This window comes from Ixodes scapularis, unplaced genomic scaffold (assembly GCF_016920785.2).
Source record: "Ixodes scapularis isolate PalLabHiFi unplaced genomic scaffold, ASM1692078v2 PGA_scaffold4__175_contigs__length_147842914, whole genome shotgun sequence".
NCBI lineage: Eukaryota > Metazoa > Arthropoda > Arachnida > Ixodida > Ixodidae > Ixodes > Ixodes scapularis.
This window is the reverse complement of record NW_024609879.1, coordinates 84000485-84018272: the sequence shown is the minus strand read 5'-3', so window position 1 is coordinate 84018272 and position 17788 is coordinate 84000485. Positions and strand designations below refer to the sequence as shown.

The 17788-nt window shown below is 46.1% G+C and overlaps 1 protein-coding gene across 1 annotated transcript; it reads right to left on the bottom strand.

The window, feature by feature from the left end:
- Positions 1-211: 211 nt before the first annotated feature.
- On the bottom strand, positions 212-6119 carry LOC115326851. Its single transcript, XM_042293766.1, has 5 exons — positions 5958-6119; positions 5547-5674; positions 4122-4244; positions 2532-2654; positions 212-419 (listed from the first exon to the last, which is right to left on the bottom strand). The coding sequence occupies exons 1-5, from the start codon at positions 6116-6118 to the stop codon at positions 328-330; spliced, it is 627 nt and encodes a 208-aa protein (XP_042149700.1). The 5' UTR covers position 6119; the 3' UTR covers positions 212-327.
- Between the last annotated feature and the right edge of the window lie 11669 nt (positions 6120-17788).

Here is a 17788-nt window from a genome sequence, read left to right as displayed (position 1 = left end):
GGCGACCAAAATTGGTCCTTTGGCGCAGGCTTGGCGCAGATTAGCCATAATTTGGCGTAATGTAGCAGGATGTAGCAGGGTTAGCCCCTTGGCGCAGTTTGGCGCAATTGGCGCAGCAATCACATCACTGGTATTCACACACTTATAAAAGGGACGAAAAAGATACAGACAACACAGACGGACGCTCTCTGCCTCTCTTTTTTTGTGCTTTTTAATACCATCAAAATCGTGAACCAACTAGCTCAATCTAACGTTTTAATTCGGCTGTTTTTCAATATTCGTCTGTGAGGACTTGCCTTCCTTCACCCTGAGAGAAGCTGTCTCGACTTATACCGGGCATTCGGCGGAAAAGTGGAGACAGATGGCGTCTTCGAGGTAGCCATCCCCGCAGGTTGAAGCGACAGACACGGAGTCCACCTCTGTTGAAGCAAATGCAAAACAAATATTGTTCTATATCTATGTGTGAAGTAAAGACCGGTTCACGCGTCTGCAACTGGCTATGACAGCGTGTCTTGAAACCCCTTAAATCTGTTTTGACGAGAAAACACACTAATGCCATCTCTCGGACAGCTGCGGAACCCTTTCAGTTTTTGTATATTTCCCATCTTTCACGGGCATTATACCTTCCTTCCTGGCTCAAAGACCTTGTGACTATGTTACAAACTACAATTTTTTGCAGACAGAATGTAAAACTTTCGCTCTAGTAAAATGCAGTTCCAGGGTCACCTGACAAGACGCCTCCAGCGTGCAATATGTTCTCTAGACGTAAGAGATCACGAGAACTCAGTCCTCAGCAAATGCAAGTGCATGAACAGGCCTTATGAACTCAGTCAACAGCTGTTTATCCACAGAACAAAAATTACTTGTCAACATTTAGTTTCTTCCTTGTACTTGTAATGCTGCGAGTAAATCAACTGCCAATTTCCAGGGCCCGTTAACGAAAGAAAACAACGACGAATAATTAGTTACCATATTTTCCCGATTGTAAGTCAACTCGATTGTAAGTCTAGCCCCTCACATTGCGTGTCAGCAAAATGAAAACAATTTATAGCTGAGGGGCCTACTGTACGGCGAACTCGGGAGAACTGCAGGGTGCCTCTTTAAAAACGACTAGCCTACACCGCGCACTCGACACCTTCCGGCGTGCTTTAGTTGCCCATGCGCGCACGAGATGCCAAAGCATTGTTCAATTTAGGAAGCTCACGTTGGATGCGAGACAACTGAAACTTCGCCCTGTCGTTCTCCTACGTCTTTCGTCCGTGCTGGGGCTGTCCTTCCCTTCGTCATCACTGCTACGTTCCCAAAACACATCGTCGGCTTCACCCAAGGAAATCTCGCATTTCACAAATGACCGCATGAACCGCATCTTTCGCGCTTGCTCGGTGATTGCATCGCGCGTCATGGGCAGGGATTATCGCGCACTTCTGCGACGTACGCTGCAAGCTCGACCTCTGACTCCGGAAAGCATCCACATTTATCAAACTTCTGGCCCACGGAAGCCTCTTCGTTTGCCGTCGCAGCCAAGAGATCTCGTGCTGTTGTGAACGCCACTGGCGCTCCACTTTTTCCGACAGTCCGACTGGCATCCAGCAGCGCAGATGTTGATTGCAATCGGACGAAGAATGGCCATTCACAAGTAACGAAAACCTGAACTGCCTGGTTGAGACATGCCAATACAGAGAAACATTGTCTGCTCTCCAGCACGGTCTCACGATCACGACTCAATCAAACCACTTGTGACCGTGCAACGCGCGAAAACAAGTGGCGAGGAGTGAGGCTGTTCCAACGTAGCTCTTAAATCAAGTATCGCCACCTCTGGGACTCGAGCCACCATGCGTTCGAGCTGATTTGCGAACCCTGACCACCATAACCATTATACTCCTTCGTGAAAAAGAAAAAAAGACTCAAATTGTGAAACGAGCACAAAGAATGGCCGTATGATAATGGTAGAGCCGGCTGAACTCGTAACAAGCCAAGGTGTCCTTGATACCATGACTGTTTCATTGTTGTCGGGGGTGGGAAATGCTTTGGTTCTGATAACGAGCAGACAACCCCCCTCCCAGTTCGGAAGCGTACGCTGTAGACGGTACGCGCTCGCTAGCAAGGTCACCACAATGGCCGCCGTGGTGACGTCGGTGCAAGCTGCGTATTTATCCCGTAGCCCTGAAACATTTCCAATCTGTGTCTATTTCTTGAACGTGAAGGAATGTTTCGCAGTATTTGCGAAATCAGATCTACGAGAAGCCTTTGCGTATAGCACATGCAAAATTATTTTGAGCACATGGTTAAAAAAAAAGAAAAAGATGCATACAAAATGAAGAATTATGAAGATTGGAAGTGAGCTCTCCTTCTTTGCCAATTCCGCAATAGTTTCTATGTTCAAAATTGTTCCCTTACAAGCAGCAATATGTGGTTATTGTTTCGTCCAATACATCTAGCTTCCTGAAAAGAGGAAAACATCACTTCTGCTCACATTTTGTTCAAACAAAAAACATTCTTGAAGCCACATGGCAACATTCCAAAGAGCTCACCTTCTTTCACTGCACAAGCTCTGTCTTCCTCTCCCCGCAAGTGCAGCGGAGTAGTGGACACTCCACTGTAGTCCTCGGAACACAAGCTTTCTATGGTTGGAGTATCAAGCATCTCCTCAGGCTCTGTTGGGAGAGACAGCAAAGGAATGTTGCACCGAGTCCAGTACAAAGCAGAGTCATATTCGACTGACAAAGTGGTGACGTCCATCGTTACTCTAGTATGCAAGTACCTTTGGCAGAAGGTCATATGCGTAGGTATCCACATGATATAACAAACAAGATGTGCTCTGGTACAAGGTTGACAAGCTAGACATTATCATCGCACATAAGTTCATAATATTATGTTACATCATCTTCCTTGGCTATGCGTGCTGGGAGGTCATTCCAGTCGATTATTGTTTGTGCTTGAATGGTTGTGCATAAAGAGACGAGTGGTATGTGATGCGCTCAGATAAGTGGATCCCGACATGCAAAGATAATGTGACCTGCCTGACGGATGCCTTAAAATTTTGCAAGATTTGTTTAGAGAGAAACTGAAGTGGTTCTGTATTTGAGTAAAAACACCTAAATTGTCTTCATTTGGCCTCTAGAATCACAAATATCTGGTTATTTTTCAATTTTATGCACAAAGGCTGCAGAAATTAATTTTTAAAGTACCGCTGAAGCCCCTCCCCTTCCCGGGGCGGCACGTCATACCAGGAGCTTTTGGAATCTCTGCTCTCCCGCATCTTCGGCGCCTGTCAACGCTATGCACATGCACTCCTGCTATTTTCAAAAAGGTCAGAAAGAGACGCCATGACTGGTGTCAGTGCGAAAAAATATAACTGGTAAACTTGCTCTTGCACACGCTGCCCACACGAGCGACATGCGCTTGGTGACCCAAAGTGTCTAGTATGACATCACGACTGGTCGTAGGTTTTTTGTATTTTCTCGTGTTTAGTTGCATCTTTGGGGAAAACAAAAGTGATATTCAGATTCACGGGATAAAATATGCCAGAGTTCACCTCCAAATCGTTTTTTTCAAGAAGTGTTTCAGCTTGCCTTTAACTATTTCTAACTGTGCCCATAGTGTATCAATCGCCCATAATCGAAGGGCACGGAGGTCCGTTTCAAATCTCCTGCTGAGCTCCCAGGCTCGCTCCTCCGTCTAAAAAAATAGTTTGAAGGCTACATACAGTTTGGATTTCTGTGAGTTTGTTTATTTTTCTCCACTGCGACAAGTTTTCAGTTGAGCAACGGCGCGTCGCCGTAGCCGACAGTCATAGATGAGACTGGTGTATGCGTGCAAGCTTGGCAATTCTGGTGAATCCCTTATCGACTTTTAGGACTCAGATGGCAGCAGAGTGGTCCGAGGATGAAGCCATATCATTCTATTTCAGCTCTGAAAGCCACGAACAACAAAACCAACCTGTACTCCATCACATGGAGGAACTGCTATGTCCAACGGCTTGTTAGACTCTTGTTTTAGACATATTTTCTGATAGCTTAAGACTTTTCTGATCTTTTCTCTGTTTCAGTGTCCAGCTTGTTCGCTACCACGGGTTGTGCACTCTACAGAGCAACGAGAGTTGTGCTGCAAAAGGAGCTTGCCTTGCTTCACCACAGTGATGGTTGCTTCTTCAACATGTAGATGGTCATGCGAAGAGGACAGACCATCAACACCTTCAGAAAAAAAGGCCCCACAGGCTGAAATAGCAGGAGCATTGTGAGACCCTGTAACAGAGAATACAAAGGAAACTGACATGAGAGCTTCTTGCTGCATGTTTGCAATAGGCAAGGAGCCATACTTTTAGCTCAACATTGGACCAAACGCATTGTGAGTATTCTCCAGTGTTTTCATTCATTAGCTTTCTAAAAGCAGAGGAGTATCATGGTGGCCCACTCTCAATCGTAGATAATATCAGGGATATTCGAACCGTAGCTGGTGAGCCTCGCGCAGCACTTCGGGTACCCAAGTGCGTCTCACAGCTCCCTGGTAACCTGTACACCCCCCCCCCCCCCCCCCCAACCACCAAAGAAAAATGAAAAGGGAAAAGAAAAAAGAAGGCAGCCTGTGTTTTAACTCTGTGCCATCATACACACTTCTGACATGATCCTTGTTTTACGAATGGGGACTCAAAGTAAGGAAACATGCTGGGCAATCCTTTTATGAGTGGAATTTGCTGTAGCCACCAGCTGATGATATTCTTTAGTGCCACAATTTCTTTTTATAGCCTTTAACTTAAAATACTTCCTTTTTATAGGTCAAACAACGCATATTATATGTATCCCACCCAGGGTACCGCGTTATCCAAACACAATTTGAGAAAGGTTTCAAATAACACAGCAACTCCAATATACAGTGTCAACCATAATTACTTTATGACGAACGGACGGAATTCGGCTTGTTTTGGGGCACGTTTTGAGGAAAGCTGCCCTTCTGCACAGCACCAAGCAAATGAAAGACTGTGTATATTTCGTCCCCATACCCCCGAACCGAATCCCATCAGCTATTTTTTCCCGAAGGCCGGGAACATAGCCGGGAAGGCATTTTGGAAACTATCTTAACGGAAATAATTCTTGAAGAACGTCGAATGGCCTGTGTCATGGGCTGCTTGACGTTTTCTCTCTACGTTCATTTCCTGCGAAGGCCGAGCAGGCTACGAGCCTTGGAATTCCCTGATTCTCACACTGGAAGATAACACAAAAAGGGTAAGCATCTTGAACAGGCAAATTAAGTCAAAACTTTCAAGAAAAGTCGGCGACCTCCGAATGCATAATGCAGGTGGGGAGTCGCGATGACCCACGACTTTGATTAAATTTGGTGGTCGCGTCTAAACCTTAGAATGCGGCCCTTTACCACGGAAAAGAGAGCGAGCGCGACTCGGGCGGAAAGAAACCGAATTTCGAGCCGCAAATTCTGTTCTGGGTAGTTGGGCTCTCATATGTCACGTACAACTAAAAACCGCGGCAAGTATAAATACCCTGTCGGTGTCCCTTTAAACCGACAAGTCGCGATCACCAAAGGTCACTCACCGGCACGACTGCGCAGTCGTTTTCTTCCGGTACTCGCGGTCGGCGCTCCTTGGAGCTGCAGCGTCGGGAATGAGCCCCTTGTCAGTCGCGGCTTGGCCTTCGTCCCCACAAGATGTTCTGGGAAATGTCTAGAACACACCACGGTGGAACAGGAGATACTAGAGCGATCCCTGTTGACCATGCGAACCCATTTACTCCTCAGTCTAGGGTTCTTGGGAAAGCTGAAGAGCGACACACCGTCGGATTGACAGGCGCCACACGTCAAGACGCAGCACTTCCTCATTGCACCTTTGTAGGCGCTATGATGCCCTCGGTGGGAGTACGACCAGTACGACTGTCGAAATCTCGGGAGATACACACAGTGCACAAGCTGCTCGTTGTTAACTCTGAAGTGAACGCGCTACAACTCACGAAGGGTTCATATGGCGCCGATCTACCGCAAGTGTGCGTTGAAGACGGGCGCATGTCCCTGGTTCTGAAGCGCATTGAAGGAGTACGTTCGATCTCGTTGATCTGTGGTAGCGACGTTCTACATTGCACTTAGAGAAAGCCGCAATAACGTTCAAATCCATCCAGGCGCATTCACGACATACACACATACTCACATACACCGCAATCAAACGAAATTGACAAAGTCACCGATCAGGAACCTGGATTGGATTGTCTTCTTTTCGTTTCTTCCGAAGAGTTCAAATCGATGTTATTTTTGCTCGAACGTCAATTCAATTTTTATTCCTAAAAGCGAAAAAAAAAAAACTTAGTTGATACAAAGTAAACGTTATTTGTTAGATAAAGCAGAAATTATTTGTGTTAGGATAGTTCCACTTTCGTTTTCGGGGAATGCGCCAAACGCGCGTTGCAATTTTCTTGTGAACATAGAGTGCACAACGACACAAAGGTAAATAAGGAAAAACGTCAGGCTCCCATAAGAGAAACACCGAAACGCAGGCGGAACAGAAAATAGAAAAGGCGACGTCTAACACTCAGCTAACTGAACACCAACACAGAGGTACGAAGTCTTTGCGGAGCGCAAGTTCGTCTGCTTCTTTTGCAGGGGTGGTGGTGAGGCCCGAATGCCGAGGATTGATTAGCTCTATTTGAAGGACAGTGGGAGACTTTGAAGCAACGTCGCCTCAAAGCAACCTGTCTTGGGGTAATTACGGTCAGTGCGCAGGCGAGCTGGCGGACGTTTACCATAATAATTTTAACCCAAAACTAAAAAAAAAAAAAAAAAAAAAAGTTTTTTTTTTTTTTTTTTTTTTTTTTTTTTTTTGCAGTGGAAGAGAAACAGCAAGGACGGACTAGGGTGCCTTCGTGTGCGCTTTGCTTAGGGTGGAGCACAGTGGGGTGGAGACATCTGGCCATTTCGTCCCACACGTTTACTTTTCTTTTTTGTTCAGAATCGAGTGAAAGAGCGTGTCCCTGCACGTGTTTGTGGCGCTAACTGTGCTTTGGCGACATTTCGTTTTCGTCGATTTCTTTGTATTCTACCCGTGAGCGCGTGCTGTCGGCATCGGGTTCTACTACAAAGGGTGACATCACCGTAAATACTAGAAAGACATTCAGGCACCCCAGGACGGACGGCGTCGAGGATAAACAAGACAATGACAGAAAACAAAACGCTGACTTCCACTGTAAAAAAAAAAAAAAATAAAAAATAAAAAATCTTTTGCTTCAATCTTGGGTTACAATCATCATGGTACAAAATATCCTTCGACCGGCCCATCAGAGCTAGGCGTCCTGAAGTCACCACAACCCCTGCCAGGGGCGGACGCAGGTATTTCTTGAGTGGGGTCAGGTGTTGGTCAGCGTATCATATACCCTCTTTCCCGTTTCCACTCCCTAAATTTTTAAACATGCAGAATTCAAAAGGGGCCGGGTCAGGACATCCGGACCCTCCTCTGAATCCGCTTCTGACTTCTGCAGAAAGAAGCAGACGAACTTGCGCTACGCAAGAAGTTCAAGCGCCCGAACCGTGTTGAGAAGTACCGAAAGCTCCCAAGAAAAAATTACACCATCTTCCCGAGGGGAACCATGGGGTGATGTGGAGCATCGCGGATCGTTATTAACGGTGTTATTAACTTTGTTAACTTGAGTGTTATTACGTTAGATTGTGGGGTGGTGCTGACGCTTGCTTGCGCCAACCCACTAACTGACGGGACAGCACGCTACTGCTGCTCATATCTTATTCACACTTGAAGGAGAGGAGACTAGAGGAGGAGAGTTGCGCATGCGCGCGCGGTGTGAGTAGAAGCGAACGCACGCGAAGTGTACGCAGCTGGTAGGAGAGAGAGAGCGGAGAGAGTAACGCGCAGCTATTGGAGAGAGGGAAGGAGGAGAGTTGCGCATGCGTAGTGTGAGTGCGGACTACGACGCCGCGGGACACAGACCCGAGCAAGAGATGCCCCGCATCTAAAAGAAAACCGTGTTACGTACCACATCTGCGGCTGTCGCATAACTGAGACTGCTAATGTTTAGAACTGATAAATGTGCCCCTTTTTCACAACTTTATTTGAACAAACAACAGACAGGCAGTGAAGCACACGAAAACACATGAGAGAATTCTTCCACACAAACGACCTCAAGATACTGCATGACGCAGATTCCTCACTTGTGCCCCCCCCCCCCCCCCCTTTCTCCCCTTTTTTTCCTCGATGTCGATGATGCAAATATACATTACGCGCGTCACACCTTCAAAACCTTGCCACGGCTCCAATTCTTGATCGGTACCCAAGCGGGATGAAGGCACAGAGACTCGGCGTGCCAAGAAAGCTCTGATTACGCCGCGTGACTGGCAAAACTTTACCATTTTTTTAGACCACCTGAGACTGGGTGGAAGGAACACGACGTCTCAAAGACGTCGTCGTGTTCCTTCCACCCAGTCTCAGGTGGTCTAAAAAATGGTAAACTTACACCAGCTCGCCCGCGCCCTAACTGTTTTTTCATTGGCAAAACTTGCTTTCCACGAGTTGTGACCTTTTCCTGCAGACTGCGCTTTTGTAAAAGCCTCACTAGAGTAACTGTGTATGATCAAGCAGAGCCTATACAGTTACTCTAAGCCTCACCGCTTACATGGTGTTGTAAAAATCTTTCTTCAACGGATGACGACGAATGAGTAGAAAGCGTGTTTTTGAACACGCAGCCGCGAGCCTCTGCGACGTTATCGGAAACGCGATTTCGTTGACTGCAAGACGGCCGTCCAATGGCCGCGCTCGCGGAGCGTCATAGAGCGGCGCGGGGATGCGCTGGACGCGGGTAGGTTTTGGGTTCCGGGTTTTGGCCAAAGAGGCAAAGCTGTGGGTTTTAGAACGCCAAGGTACTAACATACAAAACCCTTACCCTGGAGTCAAATCGAGTAAATTTAGGAACGCGACCATAACACAAAGGAGTCAATGCGTGGGCGCTCAGCAGCGCTTCCGTGGTGGGAGGCGCTACGAATTGGCCATCATTGCTCTATCATTAAATTGTGAACCTAAAATAAGAAGCAAAACCATGTTTAAAAAATGAAATGCTAACGTTCTAATTACGACATTTGACACCTTCGAGCTAGGTTGAGCGGTTTCCTAGCCGCTTACGAAGACGAAGCCGCTCATAATCTAAAAATGCTAAAATTAGGGGTGTCGCGAACTTTTGACGAACCCGATTTTTAGGTCGAACTTTCGGGGTTCGACTGGGTCGAACCGGTTCGACGAACCTTCGAACTTTTCACCAATTTCGACCGGTTCGACTTTGTGGACAGTGTGGCCAGACCTTGATACAAGCATGTCTAGGTTTAGAAAATTTATTTTTATAAAAAGGTTTTTTTTTATTTTATAAACAATTGCAATTAAAATAAACTAATTCTAATCACTAAAGAAGTTAATAACTTAATTTTTTTGTACTGTATTAACTGAAATAACCAATCAGCGCTGTCCTTTATTAATCCCTGAGCCATCACCATCCAATCCGAAGCCAACTGGCCAGCCTGTCGCGCATGCGCGCACGAGTCGAACCTCAATACAGGGTTCGTCGAATTTTTCGACTAAAAGTTCGAAAAAGTCGAACCTGGTCGAACTCGAACCTCGGCCGGTTCGCGACACCCCTAGCTAAAATGGCTAGGGGTGTCGCGAACTTTTGTCGAACCGGAGTTTTAGGTCGAACTTTTGGGGTTCGACTGGGTCGAACCGGTTCGACGCACCTTCGAAACTTTTCACCAGATTCGACCGGTTCGACCAAATGAGCCTAAATATTTTTCGATTAACTGAGGATGAGCGATGGAGCGATCCGGTCTGGTTTCCCGTTTCGTTTAGCAGTGACGCACTCCTAAATTTAAGTGATAATATTAAAAACGAATGCAGGTTCTCCATGAAGACTCAATACCAAAAAGCTGAGCTGTTTTTCTTGACCTGCAAGACACCGTTGCAAGACACCGTCGCCGGTCTTTACCAAATTCGAAATGATTGTCAATTTTGCGTGGAGGCATTTAAGTCAATGAGAAGAAAAATAGAGGAGACACGAGTTTTTAGTGTCGCAGTGTTGAACTCCAAGTACCGTTTTTTGAAAGGAGACGCAGAAAAAGCTCGCTGTTTTCATATGGCCATATCAGGCACGTAATGGTCAATCAAGCAATTCAACTTTTGTTTTTTTTCTAGGTTCCACGCCTGTGGCTGGACGGCGTAAGGCTTGTCAGTATACGCCAAGAAGCTCGAAAAGGATCACGAACCTAGAGGTTTTATGTAAATTTAGCGAAGTGTTTTTGCAAGGGCGCATATCATCACCTTCGTCGCACGTAACCTAAACGTTTCATCCCGTTTTGTTGTTCGTTTCTTTGATTCTTGTCTGCAAAATGGTGAGAAATTTCGTCTGTATTTTCTACTGTCTGTTGAATAAAAATGAACGCAAAAGGACAAGCATTGCATATTTTTTGTGTATGTGTCACTTTTGTTGCTTTGCTAGGTTTCTGCTGCTTTGCTGCTGGCCTCGCTTTTCAGTGCTGGCTTGTGTGCGTTTCAACGCACATAAACCATGATGTACCGCAGGAATGGCTACAAGCGCGAGCTCCTTGCTCTGGGGCAGATCTCGGCGGTACAAGCTCTCGTGCATTAAAGGCAGCTGCCAATGCTGTGAGCTCGCTTTTCTAGGCTTCGTTGCGGTACAACATAAGGTGAAATCGCAAACCGGGCAAAAAAAAAAACCTACAATATATATATATATTTGTAACTCTAGGTGGCGCAAGCTACCGCCCATCCATCTAAACACAATGGCGCTGCTGTGCAGTTTCGGTTTTGGTTTCGCTGTGCCGCCATGTTGATTTTAGTACAGCCACCAGATACCAGGGGATTCAAACGGCGCTGCGGCCTCCCAGGGTTTTCCAATTTGCGTTCCATCGGAGTTGCACTCCTCTGGTACAGCCACAGTGCGTACAACCAGTGCAACCACCACTGCTCGCTACCGCGGTGCCAGCTGTACCGCTCCTGCGGCAAGTTTCGCTTGGAATTTACAGTTCGCGCGTGCCTTGCCTACCTTGTGCTCAGCAGTTGACAGTCTGAGACTGTTACTTGTCGTCAGCGTCTTTTAGGGCAGTGGTCGACAACCTTTTGCAGCGGCGGGCCGAGTCGTCACGAAGTTGGCACGGAGGGGGCCGGATGGCAAGTCGAAAAGGCGGGGGGAAGGGGGGGGGGGGGGGGGGGGGGGGGGGGGGGGGAGACAAGAAAAAAACAAAAGGCAAAAAAGAAGTTAAAGCCGTTCTCTGCCCCAGTATGGGGATGCCGGACAATGCTACGTGGTAGCGCTCCATTCTCCTCTGCTGTCTAACACCTTTTGTGGTTCTTGCTTTTCCGAGTGCTGCTTGGGTCTGTGAGTAAGCTGCAAAGGGGGTTGGGGGGGAGTGAGTCCTTTTCTGGGGTCGAGCCGGGGGCCGGATAAAACTGCCCCGCGGGCCGTGGTTTGCCGACCCCTGTTTTAGGGGATCAAAACAGATGCACCATTTCTCGCACTCGTTGACGCATTTATTCATTCATTTTCATGCCAAAGAATAATAATTCATGTTGTCACTTTAAACAGTCGTTGCTGTGCGGAGGAAAAAAAAAAAAAAAAAGATTAATGATACGCACAGTATTTACTAGCGGGTTCGTTTTGGCCGGCACTGGTTACACGCACGCTCTGTGTTTGTTTAAAGGGATACTACAACGAAATTTCGGCGCTCATTTTTTTGGTCTATATGTGTTCAAAAGAGCAGTATCACATGAAACATACCAATATCTTGTTAAAAAAGTCTCGAAAAGGAATTTTAAAACGAATTAAACTATTAGCAAAGAGCTCCTGGTGGATGTCGCTAACGCCTCGTTTGTAATGCTCGTCTAGGAACCTTGACAGCTAGTGACGGAGGTTGTCTCGTCTTCAGCCACGACGAGAGAAGGGGGGAAGGAGGAACTCCCCTCTTCCCGAAAATCCCTTTTGTGTGTCGCAGAAGTCGCTATTGTCCCCCTAGAAGATTATAGAAGATTAACCCGTCACTCAAAATTCGTACAAAAGCAGCCGCTTCGGTGGCTGGTGGCTGGAACGACTAGGCCATCCTCTCTACGTCAGCCTCGCCGTAGCTTTGCTCATCTTGAGACGACCTACGTCACGATTGCGTTGGATGTCACGTGCTCTAAGCTGGGCCTTCTCCGAGCGCTTGCCAGAGTGGGCCGTTTATAACGAAAAATATAGCCACCAGGATCAAAATACAAACGTGTGATTGTCATTTACGGATATCGTGGATCATATTCAACCTATTTTTTAACACGACGGGAATATTTCAAATTTCGTTGAAGTATCCCTTTAAGCGCCGGCACCCTACGGGTACATGCACCCGCTGCACCGAGAAAATTGAGCGTGCGTCAAAATGCAATCCCGCCATGCCTCGCTCCGGCGACGAGCGGAAGCAGACGACGAGTTCGTCTGCCACGATGTGTCATTCGTACAGCGGAACCGAAAGGAACAATTGTAGACCTTGTGATAGAAATCGCGTCCCGCGGGCAACGCGATGAAACGCGAGCTTGAATTGTGAGCGTCTGCTATTTCGTGACGGAAGCAATTAACCCGTGCTTTATTTGCAAGTTTTTAGTCGCTCTCGTACTGTACTAGGTGCTGAAATATACCAATATGTAAAGAAATGCTGAGAACAAACGCATCAGCGGCCCCTGAGATCTTTATTACCATCTGTGTTCGGATGAAGAATTGAACATTTATCGACAAAAACCTGCGACTGCTGAATATGTATCTGAGAAAGCTAAACATGGTGACATTCCTGGGGCTTGGGCAACATCATCATGTTTAAAATTTACCTATGTCAGCTATCTTGCCCCGTTGTATTTTGTTTGAGAAAGCTCTCATTCTCGACGCCCTCACCAAGGCTAATGCGTGATCCACCTGTAATGACGATCGGAATCGAAAGTCCCACGAAATGTTTTGCTGGATATTCCAACAGGCTAGTTTTAAACAGTACCCTTTAGTGGTTCATGCATAAATACCATGCTCATACGGATCAAGCTTCTGCGCGGATAGCATCGTCAATTTTCTCTAGTGTAAACGGTTATAAAAATTTAAAGATTGCAACCAGCTGCTTTGTAGTCAGCTGGTTGTGGAAATTCACGCCGTGTATAAATATCTCTACGACAGCCGAGTGGCTTGAAGTCATCGCAAATATAAACTACAGGTTCCAGCGACCTACGTTTATAGATAAACGTTGGCAGCGACTGCATTCTCGCATTCCCACCCATCACGTCGAACAGAAAGACACTAGTTTCGGTTTGAGGTTGGTACTCCTTCTACAACATAGATGGCGACAGCATCGGTCTGCATTCGGTGCATTTGGCAAGTTTGTTTGAGTACGGTTTTCTGTGCAACACTCTGCGAGTGCGATGCATTCTGGGTGAGAACTTGAATGGTATCAGTACGTGTGAAACAAACTCGCTCTATGTCACCAAGAGTTGCTACAGTGAAGATAAAATGGGGTAAACGTGGGAGGCTTCTCACTAGCTTCATGAGCAGCGGATAGATGAATAGTTTAAAATATGCGATAAGGAAATTTATTTTCCTTCGCAATTTCCTGGCGTTGGTTTTTCACGCTAAAATGAAAACCTTATTATTGTACGAGAGTTATTTCTGTTCCTTGCTTTCATCTCCATTTCAAAAACTTCCTCGCTTTCATCTCCTCAATGTGAAGGCTTCCGCGGGCGAAAGTAAATGAGTGGGGAGGCCTTCGGGAGTAAGAGGTCTGGCTTGCAACGTACGCCGCAAAAGTGAGCAATTGGTCCCTATCTGTGTCGTGCAGCGCGGAAGATGCGGTTGATGCTGTCATTAGAGAGTTTTAGAATAATTTTCCGCAATTTTTGCACACGCGAGCGCTAAATTTAGCGCTTGCATTGGCGCATGCTACGCAAGAGAGTTTTAGAATGGCGTTTCTCCGCCGCGAGGCAAAAGCTCAAGCATCTCGTGCTTGTAACACCACCAAGGTACTGTCACAATTTTTATTGCACGCACGAAATGGTGTAACTTGAGAAAAAAACAAGTTTTTTGGTCCAGAGTAACATTTTAGATCTGTTTAAACATGAGAATGCGACACAAACGGTTGGCCAGTCATATCCGCCTGTGTCACGTCCACCTGTGTCGCCTCTGCAAGGGAGGTCTCGTGTACTGACCTTTGCACACTGTTCCATTGCCAAGAAATGGTCGCGTGTCGCAAGCATCAATTTGCCAGCGATCATTGCCCACCTTAGGGGGTTTTCCAAAACGATTTCAATAAATTGAAAATTGTAGTCGCGAGGATGCCGCCAACACCGCTCTCATGATGCCGCCATAGCGACCGCAGCCGTGATCCTGGGAGCCACCATTTTTTAACTTTGCTCGTCTTGGCTTTAGCCAACTTCTCATTAAGAATCCTCTTTGGAGGAGCACAAAGACTCTTTGCGTACGCGTGCAATTTCCCAAAAATAGCGCACGTTAAATAAGCGCACGCAAAGCGCAAAGCGTGGTTAGTTTTCAGTGCATGTGCAGTCACGACGACGCTATTTGCGTACGGAAAGGTTTAGCGTGCGCTATGCTAAAACTCTCTATTTGCAAAGTGCAAGATTTCGTTGGACGACGCCGACGACGCGCTTTGAGTATGACCTACTCTATACTTAAGACCACGTCACTTGAGTGCTTCCTATGGGAGAGCCTCCTCCCGGCCGAGGGCCTAGTTTTAGCGCCACCTAGTGAGAGGTTTTCTCGTTAGGCATCACAAAAAACTCTATCCCCTCCCTCATTTTTAAAACTTTGCTGAAGTAATCACTAACATCTTTTCTACTTATCACGAGCAAATGTGAGACCAGCACTGACACAAAAAACCGGCGACGAATCCACGGACATGTTTCTTCGCTGTGTCGTCTGGCGATGAGTCGGTGCTGGGAATAATCGCCTATATTCCATCTTGTAGACTGTCGACTCAAGGAACGTAACTCAGCGTGGATCTGCGCTGTCATCGGCAAGAAGGCACCGCGGCTATTCTGCTATCAGCAAACGGTGACAACTGGGAGGCGTGCCTGGAAGCGTGACGTTAACCGACGTCAGTCCTGGCGCCTACAAAAGCGACCGACCCAAGGCACCCGAAGGCAGTCCGGCGATGAGTCGGTGCTGGGAATAATCGCCTACATTCCATCTTGTAGGTAAGAAAGCGATGTCAACGTAAAAAGTTTGACTGTATTCTGCTGGACTGCCAATTTGCTTGTTTTGTTCTTTAAGTGTAAAATGTCTCGGACAACTGAATGTTTGGCGTGCCGTAAAACTTTGACTAGGGATGTCCTGAGTATTAAATGTGTTGCGTGTGAAAACATTTACCACGTAGGAAAATGTTCCAAAACGACAAAAACATCATATAAAAGCATGACTGCTGAAGCTCTAAAAACCTGGCATTGTGCCACGTGTAAAACGCACACTAGGCGATCAAGCAGTCAGTCACCAGGCGACCTGGTGACTCAAGATTCCCAAGACTGTAACTTGGTATCTGTCATGACCAGGATGTCAGAGATAGGTAAGAAATTGACTGATGTACTGGGAAAGATAGAAAGTCTAGAAAAATTGCTTAGCGCACGGTCGAGCAAAGGCGACATCATGATGGAAAAAATAGAGAACCGAACAAAAACAGTGGAAAGAATGGAAAAGAGCTTGAATGAGCTCAGCACTAAATATGATGAGGTTCTCTCAACGCTAAAGACGCAAGAAAACACAATAAAGGAACTGAAAAAGAAATCGGATGACCTAGCAACCAGGTTGGAACAGAGTAACAATGAAATCGTCGAGCTGAGAAGTGCCCTAAACGAGGCTAAAATGTACTCTCGTAGAAAGAATATAGAGATTCACGGCATAAAGCACCAGCGGCACGAAGATATAACGAAGCTTGTTCAGGAACTCGCATCAAGACTTGAACTTCCAGTTCCCGCTCCCGAACAGATTGAGGCCGCACACAGGCTCAAAGCCAAGGAAGGAAAAGTCCCTCCGATCTTGGTTAGGTTCAGGGAAAAAGCGAGCAGAGACTTGTGAACGGCGCAAAGGACAGCACTCGGAGCAGAAGGAATCTGCATTAACGAAAATATAACCAGAGCTCTTCGGAGCCTGTTTTGGGAGATGCGGCCAAAGAAAAGTCATATAAATTTGTATGGATGCGTAATGGTAAAATATTTGTAAGGCAAAAAAAGAATGCTTCTTCTATCCGAATTGAAAATGTGAGAGACCTTAAAGGACACATGCAAAGGAAAAAAACATTTTTTTTAGACAGCTTAGATGGAAAAAGGATGTCATAAAACGATTTTACAACGAAGAAAAAAAATTTTTAGAGCTATATTTACGGCGCTATACGAATTTGTAGTTGGCGCTCGCGGGAGCCGCCGCTGGTCACGTGGTAGGCCCGCGCGCCGTCGCGCTGCGTCGCCGCCGCACGCTGAGCGTTGTGCGAACGCCGCTTCAACGCGTTTCTCCACGCCGCCGTCGCCGCCGCCGCACAAGTTCGTCTGCTTCGGGGCGCCGCCGCCGTCGTCTGGCCGGCGCACAGGTCTATCACGTCTGCTTGCGCTTTTTCAGGAGTTTCCTTTGGGCTTTAAAAGATACTTATTCATCTTAGTTTTTTGTTATACTTCAAACAAAGATGAATAAGTTACTTCTAGAGGCCATAGGAAGCTTCCGAAAGAACGCAAGCACCACGTGATAGATAAAGACCAGTCACGTGATAAATACAGACCACTTTTCTGCGGTGCCCGCGGGCGCCAACTACAAATTCGTTTTGCGCCGTAAATATAGCTCTAAAAATTTTTTTCTTCGTTGTAAAATCGTTTTATGGCGTCCTTTTTCTATGTAAGCCGTTTAAAAAAAATGTTTTTTTCCTTTGCATGTGTCCTTTAACAGAATTCGTTAAAATGGACAACTCTTTTCAATCATTCCCTGACCGGGATGACTTTATAGAACATACTAAAACAGATTATGAAAGTAACTCTTTTACACTGTTACATGTTAATATTAGAAGTATGCAGAAACACTGGGATCAATTGAATGTCTACTTGTCAGACAGGTTGAGTAGCCTAGATGCGTTAATATTGACCGAAATCAATGTTGATGAGGCTGCCTGTTTAGGATACCAATTAAATAATTTCAGTTTACATTATCTTTGTCGTGAAAAACGTGAAGGAAGGTGTGTTTTGATGTTTGTACGGGATGACTGGGTGTCAGAGCGCCTGGAGACAATGTTTGCTACAGCAGAAGTGGTAGTAGCATCAATATACCGACAAAATGAGTTGTTTACAGTCTGTGCTGTGTACAGACCTCCAACCTACAACGTAGCTCCCTTCTGCGAAGAATTCAGTTCTCTCTTAAAAAAATGTAACAATAACCCTCACCTGATTTTGGCAGGTGATTTCAACATAGACGCTAAAAACCTTTCTAGAGGTGGATCATCGGAGTACCTAAATATATTAGCTGAATTTGGATTGGAAAATACTATCCAAGACTATACGAGAGAGGAATGTTTAGGGGATAGTATAACGAGAAGTTGTGTCGATCATATCATTGTAAGAGTAAGTGAAATGAGGGTATTATCTGGAGTTATTAAACAAAAAGTTGCTGATCACTACTTTATAATAACAACACTACTCCAAGAAAAGGATGGTGATAACTCGTATGTGGAAAAAGGAAATGTAATTATTTTTGACTACAGAAATATTGACAGATTAATTCAAGCTTATGATTGGAAT